At 35.1% G+C, this 25,336-nt stretch overlaps 3 protein-coding genes across 4 annotated transcripts in view; 1 reads left to right on the forward strand and 2 right to left on the reverse strand.

Moving 5' to 3' along the window:
• The window catches only part of ttc3 (tetratricopeptide repeat domain 3), a 35,316-nt gene extending 22,129 nt beyond the window's left edge, over positions 1-13,187 (reverse strand). The window contains exons 1-16 of one of the 2 annotated variants that reach the window (XM_046861334.1): positions 13,085-13,187; positions 12,085-12,157; positions 11,950-11,992; positions 11,694-11,853; positions 8,566-8,644; positions 8,391-8,456; positions 6,321-6,450; positions 5,910-5,995; positions 5,725-5,819; positions 5,584-5,646; positions 5,424-5,478; positions 5,175-5,337; positions 4,970-5,018; positions 4,796-4,892; positions 3,607-3,640; positions 1,293-1,344 (exon numbers count right to left, since the gene is read on the reverse strand). In XM_046861334.1, the coding sequence (XP_046717290.1) occupies positions 1,293-1,344; positions 3,607-3,640; positions 4,796-4,892; positions 4,970-5,018; positions 5,175-5,337; positions 5,424-5,478; positions 5,584-5,646; positions 5,725-5,819; positions 5,910-5,995; positions 6,321-6,450; positions 8,391-8,456; positions 8,566-8,644; positions 11,694-11,853; positions 11,950-11,992; positions 12,085-12,150 (1,238 nt within the window). In that variant the 5' untranslated portion in view covers positions 12,151-12,157; positions 13,085-13,187. Of the gene's footprint in view, positions 1-1,292; positions 1,345-3,606; positions 3,644-4,795; positions 4,893-4,969; positions 5,019-5,174; positions 5,338-5,423; positions 5,479-5,583; positions 5,647-5,724; positions 5,820-5,909; positions 5,996-6,320; positions 6,451-8,390; positions 8,457-8,565; positions 8,645-11,693; positions 11,854-11,949; positions 11,993-12,084; positions 12,158-13,084 lie in introns of both variants that reach the window. The other variant, XM_046861333.1, reaches the window with a different exon arrangement.
• Positions 13,188-13,433: 246 nt separating this feature from the next.
• Positions 13,434-18,961, forward strand: LOC124393473 (phosphatidylinositol glycan anchor biosynthesis, class P). Its single transcript, XM_046861341.1, has 4 exons — positions 13,434-13,770; positions 13,876-13,948; positions 15,269-15,387; positions 18,216-18,961. Exons 1-4 carry the CDS (start codon positions 13,689-13,691, stop codon positions 18,332-18,334), a joined length of 393 nt encoding a protein of 130 aa, XP_046717297.1. The 5' UTR covers positions 13,434-13,688; the 3' UTR covers positions 18,335-18,961.
• A 1,699-nt stretch (positions 18,962-20,660) lies between these two features.
• ripply3 (ripply transcriptional repressor 3) lies at positions 20,661-21,857 on the reverse strand. Its single transcript, XM_046861841.1, has 4 exons — positions 21,712-21,857; positions 21,577-21,631; positions 21,406-21,461; positions 20,661-21,236 (listed from the first exon to the last, which is right to left on the reverse strand). Exons 1-4 carry the CDS (start codon positions 21,804-21,806, stop codon positions 21,092-21,094), a joined length of 351 nt encoding a protein of 116 aa, XP_046717797.1. The 5' UTR covers positions 21,807-21,857; the 3' UTR covers positions 20,661-21,091.
• Positions 21,858-25,336: the final 3,479 nt, after the last annotated feature.

Below are 25,336 nucleotides of genomic sequence, written 5' to 3' on the forward strand. Positions count from 1 at the left end.
AGTTTTTTTTAATCTGTATTTTTTACATGAATTATTGCACTTAACTATATTGTTACTGAGTCTAAATAAGTAATTAAATGTATATATATATATATATATATATATATATATATATATATATATATATATATATATATATATATACACACACACATTTTATTACTTATTTAGACTCTGTAACAATATAGTTAAGTGCAATATTACTTCCACCTTGATTAGAAACCGCATGCATGAAGAAGCATCTCACTACAGTGCAGATAACAACATAATAACAAAAAGCATAAGCTTCAGAAGCAAAAGAGATCCTTAACAACTAGTCTCTTTACTAAACTGAAATTGAAAATGCAATGCCATTCCTTGAAATATCCCCTGACAGCCTTGTAAAATACTTAAATTTTAAGTTCTTTATTGATGTTTCTTTTGATAAATTTTAATGGAAGTAGGTTGTTCTAAAGTGATTTTTTGCCTACGATACATGACCGGAAAAGGAGGTGCATGTGAATCACACATTTTTCCCCAAAATATAGTATTTTTTATTTGTCTTATTATAAATAAATAAAAAAATATACATATATCTACATAGAATATGAAATATGGAAAATGTTTGTAAAAGTAAAGAACTGCTCATAAAACAGAAATATATTCCTAGTCAATCTGACTAATACAGTAGACTCCAGTAAATGAGGGGGAGAGATAGAAAGAAAAAAAAAAAAAGAAAAAAAGTTATAATAATATATAGATAGCTATAAATGTTATGTAATAAAATGGAAATGTTTAAGTATTAAACATTAAATGGGTTCAAGAAAGCAAGTAATTTCAGCAAAATTGTAAGATTCTGAATAAAGACTCCAAAAAAGACTGCTGCAACTTTTCAAGGTATTTACCATCAAGAGAGGAGAGAAACAAAAAGCAAAACTGTCCTAGATAGAAAAGGGACCCAGATATAGACAGCAAATGGTGACAAGAAAATCTGTTGAAGTATACATTCATACGATAATTAAGCAGAAAAGTTGCTAAACCAAAGTGTTAAGAGTTAATACCACATATGTAACATTACACTATGTGAAGCGGTTACCACAGAGCTGAGCTTACTAATATAAACCCAGCCGTCTAATTTCCTTCGAGTTAATAAGATAAAGATGCACTGCCCTGAAAAACCTATGAAGAATTAAGACTTCAGAAGTGTTGCTTGTTTTTTTTTTGTTTGTTTTTTTTAGAGAAAAGAAAGTGCGAAAGAAAGACAAAAGAGAGACAAAAGAGAGAGAAAAAAGTGCCGGTTTAGCTCAAGTTACCTTTTAGGTTCTTCAAAGTTATCCTCGATTTGAGGGTCAGTCAAAGTCGTCCCTGAAAGCAGAAAGTTCAGTTTGTGAAGCACAGCACACAATCACCGCGGGACAGAATGAGCATTCCTTCTGAGACACACAACAAAACTGGCAAGACCTGAATGGCAGAACAGAAATTTGACAACACAAGCATGAGCGCGCCCGCTCCGTCTTAGCCTCTCCCCCTGGCGCGCACACACACACACACACACACACACACACCACACACATTTCTTCAGAAAGAGAAACATAAAAACGCATAATATGCACAGTCATTGTTGCTGCCTCTGAAATCCCAGTCACTGAACACTTGTGGTGCAACATCGGTTATGCATTTGTCTTATCGCTTCCTCTTGAACCAGAGCGGATATGTGGTCTGACTGCAAGAGCAAACTTTGCTCAAATGGGTCACATGGCCTACACTCCCCTGCCAAACCAATTTACCTTCTCTATAATAACTCAATCTGTGCAAACTGCAAAGAGATTCCACTTCCTGTTTTGAAAATACACGCAATCCCAATCATCACACCTAAACAAATCGATGCAAACAGGATTGGAGCGATTCAAATTGTTTATTTGTGTTACTTCATAACCACTTGTGACAGAGTCAGAAAAGATCTACATGCCTACAGTGGATATATGTCTACACCAATCTCACAAAGCAACAAGGGGTTTGTGAAGTCAAAAAAATATTTAAATAAAGTAAAATTATGTAAAAAAAAAAAAGATCCTGATGACAACCACAAACATTGTAAAGGGGGAAAAACCTGGGTGCTTTCATGTATGAGACTCGAGGTAGAAGGTGGCCGAAGTTCTGTCGCTCCTGCGATACCCGGGAACATAACCTGACCTTAATGATGACCTTTTTAGTTTTGTATATGTACTATTAGTACTTTGCAATCGAACCCAAATTTGAGAATCAATTTGCATAAACGTGCTTCAACTAATTATTCCTTTATTATGTTAATACTTTCCAAACAGGTTATTGCACTTATTTCTCATTAGTATTCACTTTCAAAATGAAAGGTTCTGAAATGATGTATTTGTTTTGTTTCTACATAGTAAAAACCCGGCAATTTTCTATTTTGTTTTAATTATTTTTACTCTAAACAAAATGTCATTTTTACACGCTTTGATGTTTCAGCACTTCTCGCACACACACACACACACACACACACACACACACACACACACACACACACACACACACACACACACACACACACACACACTACAGCCAAATACTGACAATTTAACACATGGACATTCATATTAAATTCTAATGGCTTCTCAGATAACATTTATTATAGAATACGGATTTTGGGATAACTTTTATGGGTGTACAAGCTTTGGCACAGAGCCCTATACACAATAAATATTTTAATATAATATAACAAACAACTAAAAGTTTTGTTTTTACTTAGTCAACAACAAAAAAAAACGGGCCAAATTTTTTCTGTAGTTATTCATTATATATACACATACATATATAAGAACCGTATGTATGTATGTATGTGTGTGTGTGTGTGTGTGTGTGTGTGTGTGTGTGTGTGTGTAACTTATGTGTGATCAAGTGTGTAGCAGGTCATTAGTCCCTGGCTGACTTTTATATGGTGATTTGCTTTAACACAAAACATTTATTGTGTGCAGAGCTCTGTTCCAAACCTAACTATAAAACTATAGTTTAATAGTTTATAGCTAACAAACTATAGTTTGTTAACTATAAAATTAAACAAACAACTAAATATTAGTAAACTACTGTGGGTTATATTGCTTCAGTTATTTATTTGGGGTCTAAACAAAATCCACTTTACACATTCTTCTGGTGGTGTCTCAAAAACCCGATGAATGAAACATGATTTTGCGTGTCTGGTTTCTTTGCAGTTTTCTTCTTGACCTGTTAATGCATGACTGAAATGTGACTCATACAGAAATGTAGTGCATTTGTCCTGCCTGTACACCTGGTACGTTCTAGAAGCTACTGTGAATAAACTTGAATGTACAAGTAATTTAATTATTACATTCCTTTGTCAGGAAAACAAAAATGTTATTATAGTTACATTTTTTTGTTGCAACTGACTATTATGTAATACCAACTTACTATTAGTATTATGATGACTTATGTCTATTTGGAGGAGTAAATATTTTATTTCTTTCTAAACAAAGGTTTTAGTTTTTTATGAGAGATATCTTATACTATTTATTCAGTACAAACCTGAATATTATAAATGCACAAAAAACACAGAAGAAAAAGTGGAAGAATACTAAAGTAAATGTAACTCACCTGATGGTTCCTCCTGCTTTGTGTCTTCTGCTTTCTGCTATTAAGAATATGAACAATTCGATAGTTACTCAATAGGCACACCTTTAAAGTAGACCATTTGTAAATTGATTTAGCTGACTTTTATGACTGATAGATAGATAGATAGATAGATAGATAGATAGATAGATAGATAGATAGATAGATAGATAGATAGATAGATAGATAGATAGATAGATAGATAGATAGATAGATAGATAGATAGATAAGGGGATTTGAGAACAAAAATAAAATGTCTTTAATCAACTGGCATTAACACCAGTTGATCAGATTTTTTTTTTATTATTATTATTATTATTATTATTCTTTGAAAAGGCTGCAGACACCAAGATTGTAACACTTTGGCTAAAGAATTCTCACTCTTTTACATTCCTCACTGCAGGGGAAAAAATTTAAAGTTTTTGTCGAATATTAATGACTGTCATAAAGTCTTGGTTGATCTATGCTAGACTGTCCCAGTAAAATAAAGGTTATGGACCAAAACATTTACCTTTAGCAAAGCCCAAATAGGAAATATTGTGATCACAATGTCCAATAGTTCATCATGAACATGAACATTGAGTAATTTAAGCTCTCAGCTTTATATGTGGGAATTTATGGGTAATTTTAGATTGCCAGTTAATCCAACAGGCTAAACTTGGGTTAAAATATTTGCCGAATTGAACAGAAAAACCTCCAGAGAAAAGGGAAGTAGTGGTGCAGCAGAAACCAAAAAACCTGTTCCAGCATGGCAGTGTCCCTGTGCACAAAGTGAGCTCCATGATGATTATGGTTTACATGCTTTGGAGAGGAAGATCTTGAGTGGTCTGCTATAAAGCTCTGATCTCATCCCTACTGAACACCTTTGGGATGAATTGGAACGCTGACTGCACCCCAGACCTCCTCACCTCACCTACATCAGTACCTGCCTTTCATAATAATATCTAGAAGCACACTCCAATATCTAGTGGAACATCTTCCCAGAAGAATAGAGGGAATTATAAGAGCAAATGGAGACTAAATGTAGAATGCAGTGCGGAAAAATCACATGACCCAATACTTTTATAAATATTTATTGATTTTTGAAGATTTATATTAAAGTTGCTTTCCGCTAATGATTTCTAGTTACCGACAGTGAGGAAAATAATTGAATAATATATTTTTGTCCTCTTACCTTATTCTCTGCAGAATCAGAGTTATGGGCTGCCTCTGGAGCTTTATCTGGATCAACATGTTGGGACGTGGGATCGATTCCACATGATGTCTCGGGTCTACCAGAAATCAAACATTATTCAGACACAAATAAATGCATTTCTTACTGTATATTAAAAATTAAACAAAATAATACCTTTTACTGGATCCTTTCTTAGCCTCCGTTTTCTTCTGTTTTCCTTCAGCTTGAAAAAAAATGTAAAATAATACATTTAAAGAGAATAAAATGATTCTGCATATTTTCTTCGTTTATTATGCGTTTCATTATTACTACTTAATTATTATTGTAGTTATGGAGTTTATGCTTAACTTCAGGGAAGGTTTTAAATATCTGCCCTTACTTCTACTCTCAGAAATCTCCATCATGAAGCGACTGTACTGCTGCTGAAGGTCTCTCATTCCCTCCGGATCCGCACTGCAATAGCTTTGAGCTGTAATGTTGGATTCTACTGCTTTGTCTTTAGCTCCATAAAAGAATAAGGCATCACAGAAACGATAGTGGCCCTGGAACATAGAGGACAAACGTGGAAAAATTGGCCAGGAAGGCTGAAAAGCTTTATGATCAGGGTGAAATATCTGGAGAGGTTTACCTTTGCCCAGTCACGCTGCAGTAAAATAGCTCGCTTCCCATCGGCCATTGCTTTCCTGAAAAAAAAAAAACAATTCTAAAATGTTTTTTATAAGGCGAACAATATAATACCGATAAATAACATTATTTAAATGCATTAAAAAATATTCTGTAAAACTTACAGGTATTTTTCACAACGAATAAAGCAGAGTGCTCGGTTGCCATACAATATGTGGTTGTTGGGACTGAAACATAACATGCAAGATTGAAATACAGGCCATAATTTCTGCTTGTATGTATAAGTCAGAGAATTGGGGACTTACTGGTATTTAATGGCCTTCGTGTACCATTTCAATGCAACATCATACTTTCTCTTCTGAAATTGATCGTTCCCTTTGTTTTTCATTTCTTCACTTTTCTGCAGAAACGAACGGAGAGCGAAGGATGTGTAGCTAAACGTAGTTAAGACTCAGCAAGTAAACAGATTCTTACGCTGCTGAATTCTTACCTGTAAACACCATGGCTCTGGATCCAAAGATAGCTCCTTAAACATCCTATTTTTGCTACAAGACATAACTTGTATGAAACGAGAATCTGAGGGGAAAAAATAAAAGGCATTTTCCAGCAAAATCTCTCCCCTTTTTTTGATATGATTTTCATGGAGTTTAAAGTTGAAGATTAAAGCTTTAGCATAAAGGCCAAGCTACAGCTCGAGCGGAATGTGACAGGATTTAAGATCAAATCACAGCCTAGAGTCAAAGAGAGCAAAACTTGGTGTGTTGTCTGGAAGTTAGGGGTGGTACACTCTTTCTCCCCAATCAGTCACAGCAAAACAAGTCAAGTGTGAGCGTCTGTGAGCCATTGCTCAGGACTCACACTGAAATCATTCATTTACAGCAAATACAGTGGGATGACTTACACTCGGAAAACACAAATTCTAAAACTTGGAGGCGTATGTGCTTTGAGCCTAGTTGAAGGATTTTACGACTTAGACCTGGAGGACCAGATTCACTTAGCCAGCTGACTGCCCTCATAAGACCATCATCCTCCTATGGAAAGAAAGAGAAAGAGGTATTTTTTTATAATATATATATATATATATATATATATATATATATATATATATATATATATATATATATACACACACACACACACACATATATACATACATATACATACACACATATACACACACACACACACACACACACACAACAGGGGGGGTAACGGTACACGTATCGAAATTTTTGGGTGCAGGGTTTTCGCTATGTAATGTTTTTACATGCGGAACATATTTAAATCTGAGTTCACTCAAGAACGTATTGAGTGGCAAACCGCAAGTTTGTTTAGTTTCCGCCTTCATGCTTTGAGAGCATTTTATTATTATTATTAAACCTGAAAACATGCACAACAATGCCAGAGGTATCAAACAAAAAGAAACTAGAGTTAGCGCAGTGTCACTGTGGCTACTCGCTCCGTACCAGAAATAAGATTTGTTTTGTGCATGTATGAAAAATGCTAAAGAATCCTAGCATCAGCCGCTAACCGTTTCCTAGTTACATGGATTCTTTAGCGTTTTATATCCAGCTTCAAGAATTTCTCTTAAATTAATAAAATAAAAATAAAAAGTGTATGTGCATTTATTTTATATATATATATATATATATATATATATATATATATATATATATATATATATATATATATATATATATATATACATACATATACATACACACATATACACACACACACACACACACACACACACAATAGGGGGTAACGGTACACGTATCGAAATTTTTGGGTGCAGGGTTTTCGCTATGTAATGTTTTTACATGCGGAACATATTTCAAATCTGAGTTCACTCAAGAACGTATTGAGTGGCAAACCGCAAGTTTGTTTAGTTTCCGCCTTCATGCTTTGAGAGCATTTTATTATTATTATTAAACCTGAAAACATGCACAACAATGCCAGAGGTATCAAACAAAAAGAAACTAGAGTTAGCGCAGTGTCACTGTGGCTACTCGCTCCGTACCAGAAATAAGATTTGTTTTGTGCATGTATGAAAAATGCTAAAGAATCCTAGCATCAGCCGCTAACCGTTTCCTAGTTACATGGATTCTTTAGCGTTTTATATCCAGCTTCAAGAATTTCTCTTAAATTAATAAAATAAAAATAAAAAGTGTATGTGCATTTATTTTATATATATATATATATATATATATATATATATATATATATATATATATATATATATATATCACATATACATACATACATATACATACACATATACACACACACACACACACACACACACACACAATAGGGGGTAACGGTACACGTGTCGAAATTTTTGGGTGCAGGGTTTTCGCTATGTAATGTTTTTTACATGCGGAACATATTTAAAATCTGAGTTCACTCAAGAACGTATTGAGTGGCAAACCGCAAGTTTGTTTAGTTTCCGCCTTCATGCTTTGAGAGCATTTTATTATTATTATTAAACCTGAAAACATGCACAACAATGCCAGAGGTATCAAACAAAAAGAAACTAGAGTTAGCGCAGTGTCACTGTGGCTACTCGCTCCGTACCAGAAATAAGATTTGTTTTGTGCATGTATGAAAAATGCTAAAGAATCCTAGCATCAGCCGCTAACCGTTTCCTAGTTACATGGATTCTTTAGCGTTTTATATCCAGCTTCAAGAATTTCTCTTAAATTAATAAAATAAAAATAAAAAGTGTATGTGCATTTATTTTATATATATATATATATATATATATATATATATATATATATATATATATATATATATATATATATATACATACATACATACATATACACACACACTTTTTTTTAAGCCAAGGTTTCTACAAAATCACTCCAGAAGTAACGAGCATCTTCTTATTAACATACATAAAGACAAATGAATCGTCCTATAAAAGTGAGGCTATAATCTTTCAAAAAGCTGAAGGACTTACCATTCTCAGAGACATGCTTATCATTATCAACTCTCTTGCTCTCCTCTCAGGATCAGTGCCTGCCAGCTATAAAGACAAATAAAAATACTAGATACAGACACTGCATGGACACCTTCATGAGATGTGTTATAAAACATTTTCAAACCATACAAAAGGCAAAAACCTCAATACATACGCTTTTTTCCACAGTGTCAAGGATGAGCTCCAAGATTTCGATTTTTTGCAGCTTTTTCAAACTCAAATCATTTGAAACACTATAAATGAAAGAAAATTAAAGGTTGTATCAAAGATTAAGGCCTTATATAATATATATATATATATATATATATATATATATATATATATATATATATATATATATATATATATATATATATATATATATATTACATGCTTACAGAGGTACATATTTATCTTCCTTTTGTTTAAACGCAACAAACGAGGTCATTTAACATATTTGCTTTGACCAAACAAATATCAATTTACAGTTGTTAAATTTTATTTTCATTGAAAAAAACCCTTAGCATAAATAACAGCTTTACACATGCTCGACATGCAGTCAATTCGATTCAGCCAAACATTCGGCTGAAATGCTTTGCCATGCTTTTTGTAAAACTTGCCAAAGATGTTCTTCTCTACTTAGAGATTTGTTTCTGACCTTGCGATTCAGTTCATCCCAGAGCAGTTCAACAGGGTTTAGGTGCGGTGACTGGGCAGGCCACTCTATGATAGACAACACTCCAGCTGACTGATTGCTCTGTAAATAACACTTGGACGTACACTTGAGTTTATTGTTTAGTCGTATGGTAAAGTTGGTTCTGATTGGTGGGTGGGTGCATCTGTAGGTCACTTTATTCATCCCAATGGAAATTTTACAAGTATAGAATGGTAGCCATGTTGGTTCAGGTTTATTTTCACCTAGAATAAGTCTCCAGCCTTCCCTGCTTTAAAACCCCAAACCCTTAAGCTTCCACCTCCATGTTTGACTGTGGGAGTGAGGTATTCTGCTGAAATCCTCTCCCCTGTTCTTTGTCTCACATAAGTTCTTCTGTTAGAGCCAAAAATGTCGACTTGGACTCATCCGTCTACTGAACTTTCTTGCTGTCATTCAATGTCCAATTCTTGTGTGTTTTTGCCTTTGACCTAGGTTTGTTGCATATAAACAAAACGAACATTCTTGTGTCTCAAAACAATAAAAGACTAAGTGTTTCCAAACAGTTGATACACACACAAAAAAAAAACCAATAGGAAAAAGTTCAGTTAATTTGAGTGTGATTAATGCAAAGACTGTTGAATGTCCTCTCCATTTTTTTTTCTAGGGCAACAAAAACAATACAGAGTTTATGAATGCAACACATAACACGTGATAGACTTGATTCTCACCATAATTTACTTTTGGAAAGTTTTTCTTGTGAGCGAATCGTTAACAATATTTATTTATTTGACCCTCATAAAATCTTTTTTTTTTAAAGTTCAATTTATTAATTGCAGTATAAGTACTTTTACTTGCTCTCAAATTCTAGTGTGTTCTGTGGTGGCTGTGGCATTGAGAAAGACTTGTTTTTAAAAAAAATTATTGTGGAAAAATAAGCAAAAAAATAGCACATTTTTTAATCAACCTTTTGCCCTCAAGCATTTTTTTTATTTATTTATTTTTTGTATTATTATTTATTTATTTTACAGCTTTTGAGGTGTCCCTTGACCATTTCAGTAGTGTGTATTGATCAATATTTATAGCTTTGTCAAGCAACACTGGAATGCGCAATTATCAACAATTATCACAACTAATTATCCAAAACGATTAGACAAACTTGGATTTGCTATTTGATCTCGGATGAAGTAAGTGACGTACAAAAAACAGACCCCTGGTCACCATAAATGACGGTAGCGTCCGATTCACAGAATCAGCATCCACATTAAACCGCTCAGTGAGCCGTCGTGCCCTGTAGATGGAGACCTGATCATCCAGTAGTCTCCACTTCCATTAGCTTTCTATTAGATTATGTTTCATCAAAGAATAGGGATAAAGAAGAGCAAAAACGAAGACACCTCTTTCTAAAGGGACAAGTGGATGCAAACTATGGCGTCGAAATGCAAAGTGTTCCACAAAGCACAAACAGATCTGCTGATGGAAATTTTCAGTCCTCTGTATACAAATGTGTTAGTATTAAGACGGGCCTCACACTAGTTCTCCTAACACACATTCCTATGTTGTCTGTGCAGTGTCTTATAGGAATGTCTTTGTCTGAACTCACGCATCTCTGGAAACTACGTCTTATTACCCAATCAGGAACAGTTTTAACTCCGGTTTAGTCCAGAGAATTTATACTTGTCAGTTTCCCGCATTAAACCGAAAAAGAATGTATGTGTCACTCTGTGTGCTTTGGGATTCTTCCCTGAGCAGAAAAAGAAATCATGATCGCATCGTAGATCGCATAGAAAGCCTCTCCTACACCTCTAAAACTATTTTTTTTGTTTGGACACGATAAAAATCGAACAAAGTGTTTTTCACTTGCATTGAAACCTCTTCATTTAGACTGTTTAAGGAAAAGCCACGATCACCATGTCACAAAACATTCAAACGTATAATTAGCTTTTATAATGATTCAGATTTGGCAGGAATTTTGTTATAATACAATGTTTGTTTTTTTTGCAATTCTATTTAAGCCTTAAATAGATTTGCATCACTTTCTGACTACCTGCATACACAGATGTCTTTTGTAAACCAATTCAATTGTATAATTTGTATAAAGCAGTTGTTAAATATAAAAGAAACAGTACTGAATGTGTTAAAGGGAAGTTCATAATGAGCATCCTGGTCTTTATCATACAAAATGGAAGAGATTGAGATTTGACTATCGAACCCCAGGGCTATTGATTTCCCTTGTTTCCTTCTTTTAGCTCAATACCACCTTTATTTTTCAAGCCCTTACTTATTATGTACATTACCTGCTTGTTTATTCTTATTTATTATATCTCACAGCACAATTTAGGTGCCTTTCTTCATTATTAAAACACCCAAAAATTGTTTTTTATTGAAATGTTGTGTAATATACTGTTGAAATCTACAATAAGGAAAGTTGATACAAAGAATTGAGACACACCTGTATATTAACATCAGCCTGTACGAATTAAGGATTAGTGAAATGCTTTTTTCAAAAAGAGTATTGCTCAATAAGAATGTGATGGGTGTTGTTACAGTGGTGACTCCTCCATTTCCAATTTCATGAATTTGCAGAAATTGCATGACTCATGAAATATTCAAAACATTTTTCGTGCGTATATCGCACAAACAAAACTCACTTGGAATCCAAGAAGCCCATATCTACAGCCCAGGCTGTAGTGCTGTGATTATCCTGTTGCCGGTACAAAATGTGCCACCAGAACATCGAGATATGCATCAAGTGTCCCGCCTCTCTTCTCAGCTCAGGTTTTATTCGACTCCATCTCTCGTACATATCGTCTAGACAATTCAAAGGAAACGTTTGCTTTTAAATCCAAAAGCATTTCAGCTTTTCCAAGCAAAGCAAACAGCTGCTGTGAAATGGTGATATCTTACCAGATTGGTCCATGTGGATCAACGGAAACATTCCATGATTAACCTACATGGTGAATAGATTAATCACGAGGACATCATTATTTCTAGTACATGTAATAATACAGTATATTAATAGATCTTTTGATCCCAACATACGATTGTAGTCTTGTGTCGAACCACATCCGGTCCCTCCTCAAAGTCAGAGTCTTCAGATTCAAACATCTCGAGTCTTAAATAGAACAGATCAATACAAATATTTATATAAAGCCTAAAGGCAATCTGTATGAGAAAAGAACGATATCGTGTTACCCTTTTCAGACAGAGATTGTACCTTGGAATCATCGCTAAGTCAAATAGGACCTCTTTGATTGCAATGTCTTCTTTAAAAAGTCAACCACATTTAAATCCTTTCTAGGAGAGGTGTTGACATATTTGGAAAAGGCATATTGACCTCATATTGAGTCATGCACACCAGGAAGGGTATAATAACCTCGCCCTTCAAGGATAATTCAGAAGATAATATGCTGTTAAAAACAAGCGAGGGTGGACATTCATCCTGCCAAACCTAAAATCTACAGAAACCATGTGGGGGTTTTTTAATGCATTGTGTATTACAGTCGCTTAGTCCCAAATCAAGCACTACATCTAAAAACGCCCACACACACACACACACACACACACACACACACACACACACACACAGTCTTTTACTGATAACTATTTAAATGTAACGTCTCTCATGTCCCTACATTCTTAAAGACTAGTAAACATGCAATGCTATAGTAAGGAAGTGCTAGTCACTTCCTGTAGTTCTCATGTGAGTGCAGCAGCTCTTATGGTTTGTACTTTAAAATGTTTTTTTTTTACCTAGGCCATTATCCAAAACGTAACCAAGATCTAAGATGAATATTAGATAGAATTCAGGCAGAAAGTCGAATAATCGAGTTCCTCTGGACATTATAAGAAAGAAAAAGTGCTACATGCAGGAACTACAATGGATCCAGGTTTAGACTGAGCTAACGTCTACAACAGCTCGGCCCCAGCCTGCTCTTATACTCAGACATGATAAAGAACACAATATACACAACTTAAATGATCCCATAAAAACGATCATGATCAATTAAATCACACACGTAGAAAAACTCATGTCACCAACCTTTCGATCGCTCTTCAGGGCTGTAAGATTTCCATCAACATAAAGCCTCGTACGTCTCTCTAGTCTCCCAATAAACGCCTAAAACATAAACAGGACAGCGGCGCCGCCTACTGGCCGTCCATTTATCACAGTTATGGAGGGAAACGAAACAATCTGAGAGTCGACTCCCAAAAAAAAGCGATTCTGCTCTGTAAACGTGACTCTCACAACACTAACAAGTAAACAATTTCAATTCATGAAACAAAATTATTTCGAAAGTTCTATCGAGTACGAGAAAAAGAGTTGTAATGCGGATCCAAACCAGTAGATGGCAGTCATCAGCACTGAAACACTAAAAAAAAACAGGCAAGTGAATAGACGTCAGTTGAGAAAGGGAAGTGCTGCCTTTTTGTATTTCGTCATCAAAAAATGTTTTGTATTTCATAATAAATAAATAATATTTCTGGTGGCATACAGTGAGTTAAAATGTGACTAAAGTTCAAGAGCTACTAATCTAGTAATAAAGCAGCATTTTTTTTTTACTACAGGTAGATCTATTGCTGAAATGTGAATTAGATTAGTGGATCTGCCTTCCAGGTTACAGTCCTACAGTTTGGTGTTCATCATGGTGGAGAATTCTCCTTCACCTCTGCCTGAGAGGGCGATCTATGGATTTGTCCTATTTCTGGGATCCCAGTTTGCTTTCTGTAAGCATTTAACGAACCACAAACATGCAAAACACTCGAAATATTATTTATCTGAAGCTTTCTACATACATTCATTTGCCTTGTGTTTGTTTTTCTGTTGGTCAGTGTATTATTTAGTCTGGGCTTATGTTCCTGAGACCTGGCTACATGCTGTTGGATTAACCTACTGGCCCCAGAAGTATGTAAACCATGTCATTGATAACCTTAAATGAATGATAGAAATAGTCTTTTGTTCCTTAATGAAATCTGAGTATTATAATCCTCATGTATTGTCATCAGAGGTGCTGCTGGACTTTGGACAAAAGATTAAATTGGACCTATTGTCTTTTATCTACAGTCCTTTTTTTGTCTTAGGAGGTACATACACTTATTAGGTATGTTCCAATTAAATACCCGAATAAAAAGGTTACTTCTTTTTGCTTTTTCAGTATTTGTAGGCATCATGAACATTTCCTGTGTGAGTGTCTGCAAAGGAGAGAGAGAAAGAGAGAGAGATCAGTAGATTTCTCCAAATCGAATCTATCGCAACATGGATAAGATATATCGCATTGGTCAACACTAATAGATTTATTGCTCTTATAATAGCACGTCACTGCAGTATGAGATTGGACACTGTTCATCAATATTGTGAAAACATAGATAGACAGACAGACACACACACACACACACACCAGCCCAGTCTCACAACATTTCGTCATATAGTCACGCAATATGATCTATTGATTCATGTTCATAGACACGAATTTGACTCTTTTTTTCTTGTCACTGAGGACAACTTTCTTTGTAATGTATTTCCATCGGAAGTATTTTTGGTGTTACTGTATACCAGAGATGCTGTATTTTTTTTGTTGTTGTTTGTTATTGATTTTTTTTTACCTTCAAGTAGTATTATTCAACATTTAAGCAAGAGATTTCATCCTTGTTTTTATTGCCTTATTTTCGGTGAGCTACTCTAAACCATAGTCTGCGGTTCCTTCCAGTCAAAATACAGTAAATATATTATCCTGGTTAATTTAGGAGACTGCATTAATAAGAGACAAACACATTTATTAAAATATAACCCTAACCGTATATTTTCTGCCTTATTCTCTGATTAAATGGGGAAAAATCATTATATCACGAAATGCTGTGAGACTGTGTTGATAATACAGGTACACCGCAAAGAGATGCAGTCTACCAGAAGTGCAAATAGCAACATTGTGCAGATCTGAATATATGTACAACAAGTAAATCTAACAGCTATGGGCAGTGAAAATGTGCAAAAGCTGTTCCAGATTTAGAAACATAAAAATCGACTGTGTTCTTATTGCCTTCACAGCAGCTGTGTCCATGGCTGATCATCTGTAATCACATACGCTATTATTGAGAGGCAGCACATTTATACACAGCACAATCCTGGGATAGTTGTAGTAACTCAGCTTTGAAAGCGATTGGCAGCAAATGAGTGTATTTAAGGCAAAACTAGACAGACGTGCTAAAATCCCTCTGTTTTCCACAGATACTGGGCTCTCGCCTTGCCGGTTTATCTGCTTGTCACTATTGCCATGTGTTTTGTGGTGCTGTTTGGAGTCAATATGATCAACACAGCTCCTCTGTGTTCGGTGGACAACGTCACAGGTAAAAAGCCATGTCTCTATTTGATAATCTGTATTCTTGTGTCGTAATGATTGGTGCTGCACTGGCTGTGGGGTTTAGACTCCATGTTTAGGACCTGTTTACATATACAGTATAAAATGTGACTTAAAATATGTCAGTATGTTGGTCACATATATAAAAAAGCAGTTTAATTATTGGTCTCTTTGCTTTGTTAATGTAATAACTTGTGTGTCTTTATTTCTGCTTTCCTGTGCATTTGTGTTGTGCTTGACTTTTCTAGACATTGTATCTATCTGGCAACAACACCACACTTAATAGAACCTCCGAATTAACCGGAATGCTACATTGCATTGCGAGATGAATCACTATATTTAATAGTAATTTTGTAACGTCTTCTGTTAAAAAGGTCACATGCAGTACCCAAGTTCTACAGCATAATATTTTACACCATAACAACAACCTTTGCCATAGAACACACCTATACAGCTCAATTGCACAGTGTCACACTGGCATTTTTGGATTTGTGCTTAGTCATTTACATTTATGACATTTAGCAGACTCCCTTATCCAGGGCAAAGTGCTTTGAGTCACTATCAATGAATAAATCAACATTGGTTTTCTGTGTTGCAAACTTAGGATACCATCATCCTAAACTGTTTCAGGAAGAGGTTTGAAAATCGTTGAAAGATAGGTAGTGACTCAGCTAGACATCATGGGGAAGTTCATTCCACTGCCTCATTGACAAAAACAACAACAAAATTTGCTTTATTATAATTTATTCTAAACTTAGTGAATATCGCAGCATCATGCCAAGATAATCAAATCGTTGTAGTACACAAGATTACATCGTCTAAGACTTGCGGTTAGTCTTGGTTACTCTAGGATACAATAATCCAAAAAGGTAAATGATTAGCTAAAAAAGTTGGGTATTATCAGTAAGGCAAAGAGGTAGAGAAGAAATAAGAATACCAGAAGAAAACAAGAGAAAGAGGTTGAAGGTAAGCCCTTAGCATGAGTTCAAAAATATCTTCAAGAGTATAACAGAAGTCCAGTGGGGTTTTTTTCTTACTGCAACTAAGCAGCTCATCGACCTGAATAACACGAAAGGAAGAAAACGAGAAAGAATCAAGCATGCCAGCTTACTTGCAACTTCCAAAGATGCATCGTGACTAATTGCTTTTCCCAGGTAGTTCCTGGCTACATACACTTAGATGCCTTTGTCTGGCTTGCTCTGTCGTTCATGCACAATTCTAAGGATTAAAAGTGACCCTGTAGGGAGCAGCATGTGGTGTGAGTAAGGAGTACCAAGAAAATTGTGTCTTGCATACAGTTAAGCATGGTGGTGGTAGCATCATGGTCTGGGGCTGCATGAGTGCTGCTGGTATAGGGGAGCTGCGGTTCATTGAGGGACACATGGGTTCCAACATTTTGAAGCAGAACGTGATGCCCTTTCTTTAGAAACTGGGCGGAACAGAAGTTTTGAAACATAATAACGACCCCGAACACATTGCCAAGATGACAACTGCTTTGCTAAGGAAGGTGAAGGTGATGGAGTGGCCAAGTATGTCTAAAGACCTGAACCCTATTGAGCACCTGTGGGGCATCCTCAAGTGGAAGTGGAGAGGCGCCTTTTGTCTAACATCCAGCAGCCACATGCTCACTCAAAATATTAACAATAATAAAACACTTTGGACACAGTTGTAACAACTTCACTTAGGGTGTACTCACTTTTGTTGCCAGTTATTTGGAAAAGAATGGCTGTATGTTGAGTTATTTTGTAGGGGGCATTAAATCTGTTATGTTATACAAGCTGCACACTGTAAACGTGGATAAGGAAAAAGGAAACATGGATATAGTTTAGAGAATTGTCCCTTGTGAAGATATACTAACATGGTTGCTGAAATGCGAGGGATGTACTCACTTTTGCGAGATACCTTAAATATATATTAATTGTAATGCCACAAATGTTATTAATGACTATTACACTACGTTATGTGTAGGAGTTTGTCCATAGTGGTCACAGGTACTTAAACATGGACATAATAGAGAGTATTACACTTTATTTCAATAGAGCACAATTATTATTATTATTATTATTACAATTATTATGAAGTATTATATATAATATATAATTAATAATTTTTGTAAATAATTAATACAAAAAAGTATTATTGCACTTTTTTTTATGTATAACTTTTTACAGTTGTACATATTTCACACTGTATATTTATATAGCCCATATTTCTCTACATATACATATACTGTGACATTTTACACATCTTGTGCGCACGAGCGTGTGTGTGTATATGAGCGGTAAGTATACTTCAAGGCTCTTCTCTGTTCTGGCACTGAGGTGGTGGAATGAACTTCCCCTAGAGGTCCCTATAGAGTCCCTGTCTATCTTTATGCGATGGTTGAAGATCTACCTCTTCCTGAAACACTAAATTAGCACTTTCCAAGTTTGCTTTGTAGAATTCAAAAGTTATATTTATAATAAGTTTGTAATCTTGTGTACCAGTGTAGATTTATTCATTGCTAGAGACTCAAAGCACTTTTGTACTTCGCTCTGGATAAGGGCGTCTGCTAAATGCCGCAAATGAATGAATGAATGGATGGATGGATGGATGGATGGATGGATGGATGGATGGATGGATAGACAGACAGACAGACAGACAGACAGAGATAGACAGACAGATTATTAAAATTTAGAATTTGCTCATAATGGTGATGTTCTTTATAATTTATGTCAATATTCTTGTGTCTTCATCCCTGCTTTGTGGAAAATAGAATATGTCTCTCATGATGATATTAATACAGTCTGATAGTAATTATTTCCTATTTCTCTGTAGATCATTTTGCTAAGGCTCAGCTTCAGGATCCAGGCCAGAAAGAGGCCATACCTCGACTGCAAGATCTGTCGATTAGTGAAGTCAACCGTCGTTTCTACCTCACACACAAAGAACTCTAAAACCCTCAGACCCGAGCAGCACGATGCAGTGTCCTTTTGCATGATGTCTCATGTCTCCAAATTTCTGATCTGCATTGATCCATATAGATGACCATCATCCAGCATTGCTTTTCATCAGTCCTGGTTTGTGGAGTTTGCTGAGGTTTTAGATGCACCTTTTCCATCACTCACTCATGACAGGACAGACATTTGACTTTAAGGTGAACCCTCAGCGTAAGGTATGGTAAACACCTGACCCTCAGAGGTGGAGCCTAATCACAGCACTGAGCAGTGGGGAAAAGTGCTGGACAAGTACCCAGGGTGAAGGACATTTCACAGTTTGATTGAAAGCAAGTAAAAGTAGAAGTGCAAAGGCTTTTTTGTGTTACCAAAAAAAAGAAAGAAATGTATTTTATAGGTCCATTAATGTCTAATTATGTTTGCTTATTTATAGAGGTGTTATAGGAAGGGGCCAAAATTAAATTGCAATTATAAGAGATTGCAGAATGCTGTCTGGGGTTTACACACTGGGAACAATATAATTTTATTTATATTCAAAAACACATCATGTCAACTATGTACTAGTTTAGTGTATGTCTTATCCATTAGCAGCAGTAGAAAATCTTTTAATAAACTGTTGCATTAAAAGTTTTGTAGTTAGACTGATTATTGCTATGGTTCTCAGGGGTCTGTGATGTACAAGCAGATAGACTCTAAATGCATTGCTTGATCATGAGTTACTATTAACTACTATTTGGTTGTTTTGGTTCTTATTTATCCTAATTAATTGGAAATGAAAAGGGGTTAATCTAAAACTTAATATGCAGGTTTAAATGTTTTTAACATTAATCAAGCTGCAAACCTTTTCATCTGCTGTAAAATTATTAAAATGGATCCGGATGCATCAATAAAACATGATATATTTTTTAAATAAGAGCTCTTTAAAGGAATTGTGGAAGATTCTGCAATATTCTCAGATCAAACAAAAAGAAAGGGGGGGGTAAATATTTAATATTGGAGATTTGAAGAGAAATGGACAGTTAAACACAATATAGGTTTGATCAGTAATCGTTTTTATCCCTTTATAGTGTCTGGTTTAGATTTAGAAGCATCTGATTTTATTAAATATTTCTGACATTAATTTACAATTTCCTCTTACAGTTTTTCTTACATAGTGATCAAATCTCACTTAAAGTGTACTGCAAATAAAACCATGCTACTAATTATTGTTTTATTATACATGCTCAGATTTGACTTACAGAGTCACTGTAGAGGGTTTGATCTCTTGAACTCAGACTAGAAGTGAAATGGTCACTTGGCTATCTGTCCATCTCCAGGACTTCATAGAGGCTCTTCAATCAGTCTGCCCACCTCTCCTGCCCTCACCTGTCCACCCTTGTCTCGTCCTGCCTCTCTGTCCTCGTCGCTCCTGCAGACAGGTGAAGGGTCGGCGGCCGCCACCGCTGCAGATAACCCGTCATAAACAAACAGAGCTGGTGTCGAGTGGCTGGCCACTGTTTAACCCTACCGTTACCTTCTACTCAGACCTTCAGCTCTGCCCTTGTAAAGCTTATAGCTAGTATAGATTAATAATATGAAAAGTATAAGAGATCCTTTATTAGCTTCTGCTTTTTAATTATACTAATAATTTAAATTAAATTTATGAGAGGCACGAGTCATAGTTATCTAAAGCATCTGATCATGTGGCTGCAGTGAAATAATATACAGATCAGTGTCATAACGTTCATCAAAAATACAGAAAAGAAAAATCTGTGAACTTTTTAAAAAGTGTGATTTTTATTGTAGCATGGTACCAGGGATAGTTTGAATATTTGAAAAATTGTTCTCCTAGGGATTTTTACACACAACACTTTCTAGGGTTTACACAGAATGGTTTAGTTTGGTGCAAAAGGGTTTTTTTCTCTGCTGTGTGTGTGTGTGTGTGTGTGTGTGTGTGTGTGTGTAGGGGTAGCTTTTAAAACTTGTTTATATAATGTGTAAATGAAATGTGATTTACTTATATTTACCAAGAAGCTCCAATGTCAGCATCGAGCTGATATTCTCCATTTAATTTCATTTACTCATTTAAGTAAAAAAAAAAAACATTAAAACAACAAATCTAACACTGCATGGTCTGATTAAAGTCAGCAGTTACCTGAAATGTGACCTCATTTGGAAATGTAAAATAAAATATATAAACCATAAATATATTTAATAATATCCCAGTGTATAACAGTAACTACGTAGTTGTCTAACCCCTTGTGTCTTCATGCCTCATCACTGTATTCATTCACTGTATTCAAATCCTAGTCACTGCAAACGAATCTGTTGATTGAAATCATCTGTAATGTTTGAATCATACGTATGATGTGATGCAAAACGAACGCGCATGAAAAGTGTTCTGAACTTTAAAAATAAATCTTTATTCTTTACACACATAAGAACAATACAAATACTATCATGTATAACAAAATAATACAAATCAAATACTTTTATTAATACATTTAACCTAAAAAAAATAATAATTATTATAATAGCATGCACTGTACACAATTACACATGCTTGAATTTAAACCTGTTCACAATTTGAGTCCCATGGGCATTCCTGAGGAAGGTGAATGTGATGGAGTACGTTTTCGTCTTACTCGGGTTAAAGGTGTGTTTATGCTTTATTTGAGTAAACAGTATCAGCACAGCGTGTTTCCGTAACTCAGTCTCGCTGTGTATTCATGCATCATTCCTGCTTCCTGAAACCGGCTACCAGGATAACCTGTCCTTTCACAAGTCTGTTTCATCTTCATCCTCTTCAGAGCTCGAGTCATCATTATAAAAGTGTAGAGTGGCTTGAACAGGAAAGCTGGTCAGAACTTTCCTCCCCAGGTCAGACAGACAGTCCTGGATCTTAGATCTGGGCATGAACAGCCTGTTGGGTGAAGTCAAAAAGATTATTTGCATCATATTTTTGGGATGTATATTTTGTAGGTGCTGCAAAAATACAATTGTATAACCACATTAATAACTGGCTATATATTTTTTTTGCAGAAATGGTGCTAATATTGTAAATTACTCGACATATACAGGGAAAAACGAACCTCACTGGATGATGAAAGCCTTGCATGGCAGACACTTGACTGGATCCAGTAGCTTTCTATTATATAAATAAAAAAAAATTAAAAAAAGCATTACAGAGCTGACACATCTTCAACTTCATCATATGACATATGATTAATATGATACATTATTAACTCTGAAGATATTTTTACTTTTTTAGGCTGACTGTCTGACACATAAGTCCAGGGTCTCCATATTACAGCACATCTGTAAAGAAAAATGCAAATCAATAAGAAAAAAAAATCCATATAAGAAATGGCAAAGAAACAATAACTAACGAGTTTTACCCAGTGATGTGTGAACCAGGGACTGTCGGATGCCATCTGTCAGCTTGTGTATGTTGTACGATAGAGGCTTTTGCACCTACACCAGGAGGGAGCATCCTTGCCTATGTCGAGATCAAACTGCCGCGTGAAGGAGAAGTTCACGGCATGAAGGAGATCTTTATAAAGGGACGGGCATTCGGAGGAGAGGCGGGGTTGTCTTGATGACGTCATACACGCGTTGAAGGGAATTGTACATGGCGAATACGCACAAAAAATACAAAAATAAAAAACCATTGCAAACACACCCAAAAAAAAAAGTGGGGAAATACATTATAACTTATAATAAAGGCTACAATCTTTAACACAGTATATTATTTATATCTTCATTTTTAGGTCCTGAATGGTTACTAATACAAATATATAAAATATAATATATAAAAGTAAAAAAGTGTCTATATGTATTATATGTATAACACGTGTTATAAACGTGCTAGTGCATAATAGTTATCGATTATAAAATAAATATTTTTAGTTTGAAAAAAGCAGAGATAGTGTCATGGCTAAATATAAACATATTTAGTAAAAAATAAAATATAGTAATAATAATAATAATAATAATAATAATAATAATAACAATAATAATAATGAAGATGACCTGAAGAATAGAAAAGTTCAGAATCCAGGGTTATGATGCCAAAAATGAGGTTTTATACAGCAAATAAAGCCAGGTCACTCTATAAAAGCACCCTAAAACACATTGATAATTACATACCTGAGGTGTAAAAAGTACCTGAAAATCATACTTGAGTAAAAGTATCGATACATTACTGCAGAATTACTTACTCCATTACTAGTTAAGTCACCAATTCCAATATGACTTGAGTAAAAGTATTACAGTATTGAGAATATTGAACATAGGCTTAAAGATTCACTGGTCCTTGACGTCAAGACTCATGTTAGTGAAAAGCCAAAAACAGTTGATTTGAGAGATGTTATTTCTCAAAATACAAATCAAATTGTACACCTCAACAGTGCATTAACCAGGAACAACACAACAGCCTCTTAACATGCCAGAAGGAAACAAAGATCAAACAAGTCGATCAAAAAGAAAGTCAAAGTAGTAAAGTGATCTTTCAAAAAAGTATCTTCAATTAACACAAATGACAGATTCATGTCACAAAATAGAAAAAAAAAAACATTAGTAATAAATGGACATATAAAATTGCAATATCACAGATAAAGCTGCCATGCAAAATGTAACTAACAACTTAAATGTAGTGGAATAAAAAATATACTGAATCATAAATGTAGTTAAGTAGAGAGTAAACATTGCTTATATCTTTGATATACAGTGAAACTAGAAAAAAGCTAAAGAATTACTTAAGTAGAGTAATGAAGTACATTTCCTCAAATACTTTACACCACTGTTATATACCTTTTTCATCAAACTTTGTGCCACCTGCTTTTTTATGTGTTAACGACTTTTTCTTCTGCCACCATTTTTTCGAGAGTTTAGTTCTTTCTACTATTGCAGTCGGTGGAAAGCACCATGACATCATTTTTTTATGCATTTGGCACAAATTCTTGAAAACCATCCAAAGTATCACTATCTGGTTTGACTTGACAGACAGCCATGTAAATGTTTACTTCCTTACAGTTACACCATATATTATTCTCTCCTCTGAGGCTTCTTCTCTGAGGTGTGTTTACATATACTAGGACGTATACTTGCATATATATATATATATATATATATATATATATATATATATATATATATATATATATATATATATATGTCTATTTATTAAAAGTGCACTGCTGTAAATGTTTACTTCCTTACAGTTACACCATATATTATTCTCTCCTCTGAGGCTTCTTCTCTGAGGTGTGTTTACATATACTAGGACGTATACTTGCATATATATATATATATATATATATATATATATATATATATATATATATATATATATATATATATATATATATGTCTATTTATTAAAAGTGCACTGCTGTTACCTCATACAAAATCTGTTTTATATTGCACTGACTGCTGAAATTGCACTGACTGATTATACATACTTTCTATATTACATTGACAATGAAAACACTTGATGAGAGAAATGAGAAATATTTAGATTCCTCTGTATGTCTGCACATAAGGTGGCATTGACAAATAAAAAACCTTGAACCTTCTTGAAACCTTCCACCAAACCTAAGAGATATTTAGAATAGACAAAGACAACATCGAAGTTTCCTTTGCAACAACCTACACTGCCGACTGACCCTCCTGCAAACTTATTAACATCCATTCTCCTATACTGTGCACATCCTGCAAACCAGACCAAACATCCCCCCCCCACACACACATGACTAAGAAGGAGTAAAAAAATCCTTCATCACACTAATTTGTGTATGTTTTATGTGAACAAAGACTTGTTTCTACTCACACTCATACTTTCCTTGAAGTCAATAAATATAAAATAGCTTTAAATAAATGGACACTTTCAGTATGCCTTACATAAACATAAATTATACCATAACTAAGTATAGAATAATTATTGTGTGTATGGGATAGTGTAAGTGTGTGTATATCGGTGTGTATATGAGCGTGTGTGCGTGTGTCAAGTCAAGTCAAGTCAAGTCAAGTCAAGTTTATTTGTATAGCGCTTTTCACAACAGACATTGTCTCAAAGCAGCTTTACACAAATCAACAGTGATGGTGAATGGTGTGAATTTGTCCCTGATGAGCAAGCCGTGGCGACTGTGGCAAGGAAAAACTCCCTTAGATGTTATGAGGAAGAAACCTTGAGAGGAACCAGACTCAAAAAGGGAACCCATCCTCATTTGGGTGACATCAAGAGTTTGATCATAAATCTTTCAACAATAAAGAACACTGGACAGTGAGAACTAACATGATTACTGGAGTATAAGATTATAAGTGATGTTCTTTCTGCAGTCTTATACAGTCTATATGGTTAGTAGCTCCGAGTTTTATGAGCTCAGCATTTGTGATCACCACAGATCCAGCATCAGCTTCTCCATGCCAGAGCCTTTAAACACTCCAGGAGGTCCAATGTCAAAACTCCACACATGTAGCGGGATCCAAATGGCACTGGTACGTCTCTAGATGGTTCGGGATGTTTGTGAGTTCGGCATCTACTTCTTCAAAGGTCCGTAATCATCACGAGGTGGGAGGTGACTGGAGCTGGCCAACCTCAGGATGCCTCGGGATGGGGAGAGAAAGAGAAGCAGTGGAGAGGAATTAGCGTAGCTACTGTTCATGATATTAACAGCACAAGTTGATAATGTGCATGTGATCAGATGTTCTGGAGCACAAGGTTATGATGTGAGACGTATGTTATGTGTAGGTTTTGCTAAAAATATATGTTTTTAATCTACACTTAAACTGGGTGAGTGTGTCTGAGCCCCGAACACCGTCAGGAAGACTATTCCAGAGTTTAGGAGCTAAATGTGAAAATGCTCTACCACCTTTAGTGGACTTTGCTATTCTAGGAACTACTAGAAGCCCAGAGTTTTGAGATCTCAGGGAGCGTGGCGGATTGTAGCGTGTTAAAAGACTGGATAGATATATGGGAGCCAAACCATTTAGTGCTTTATAAGTGAGGAGTAATAATTTGTA

The sequence above is a fragment of the Silurus meridionalis genome, chromosome 11 (genome assembly GCF_014805685.1).
Source record: "Silurus meridionalis isolate SWU-2019-XX chromosome 11, ASM1480568v1, whole genome shotgun sequence".
Lineage (NCBI taxonomy): Eukaryota > Metazoa > Chordata > Actinopteri > Siluriformes > Siluridae > Silurus > Silurus meridionalis.

Bases quoted from the DNA above. Each gene is read 5' to 3' on its own strand.
- LOC124393473 (XM_046861341.1), top strand. From the start codon at position 13,689: ATGGTGGAGAATTCTCCTTCACCTCTGCCTGAGAGGGCGATCTATGGA. The intron at 13,771-13,875 runs GTAAGCATTTAA...TCTGTTGGTCAG, and splicing joins GGGATCCCAGTTTGCTTTCT to TGTATTATTTAGTCTGGGCT. The intron at 15,388-18,215 runs GTAAAAAGCCAT...ATTTCTCTGTAG, and splicing joins TTCGGTGGACAACGTCACAG to ATCATTTTGCTAAGGCTCAG.
- ripply3 (XM_046861841.1), bottom strand. From the start codon at position 21,806: ATGCTCCCTCCTGGTGTAGGTGCAAAAGCCTCTATCGTACAACATACA. The intron at 21,632-21,711 runs GTAAAACTCGTT...TTTTCTTTACAG, and splicing joins CCTGGTTCACACATCACTGG to ATGTGCTGTAATATGGAGAC. The intron at 21,237-21,405 runs GTTCGTTTTTCC...TTCACCCAACAG, and splicing joins GGCTTTCATCATCCAGTGAG to GCTGTTCATGCCCAGATCTA.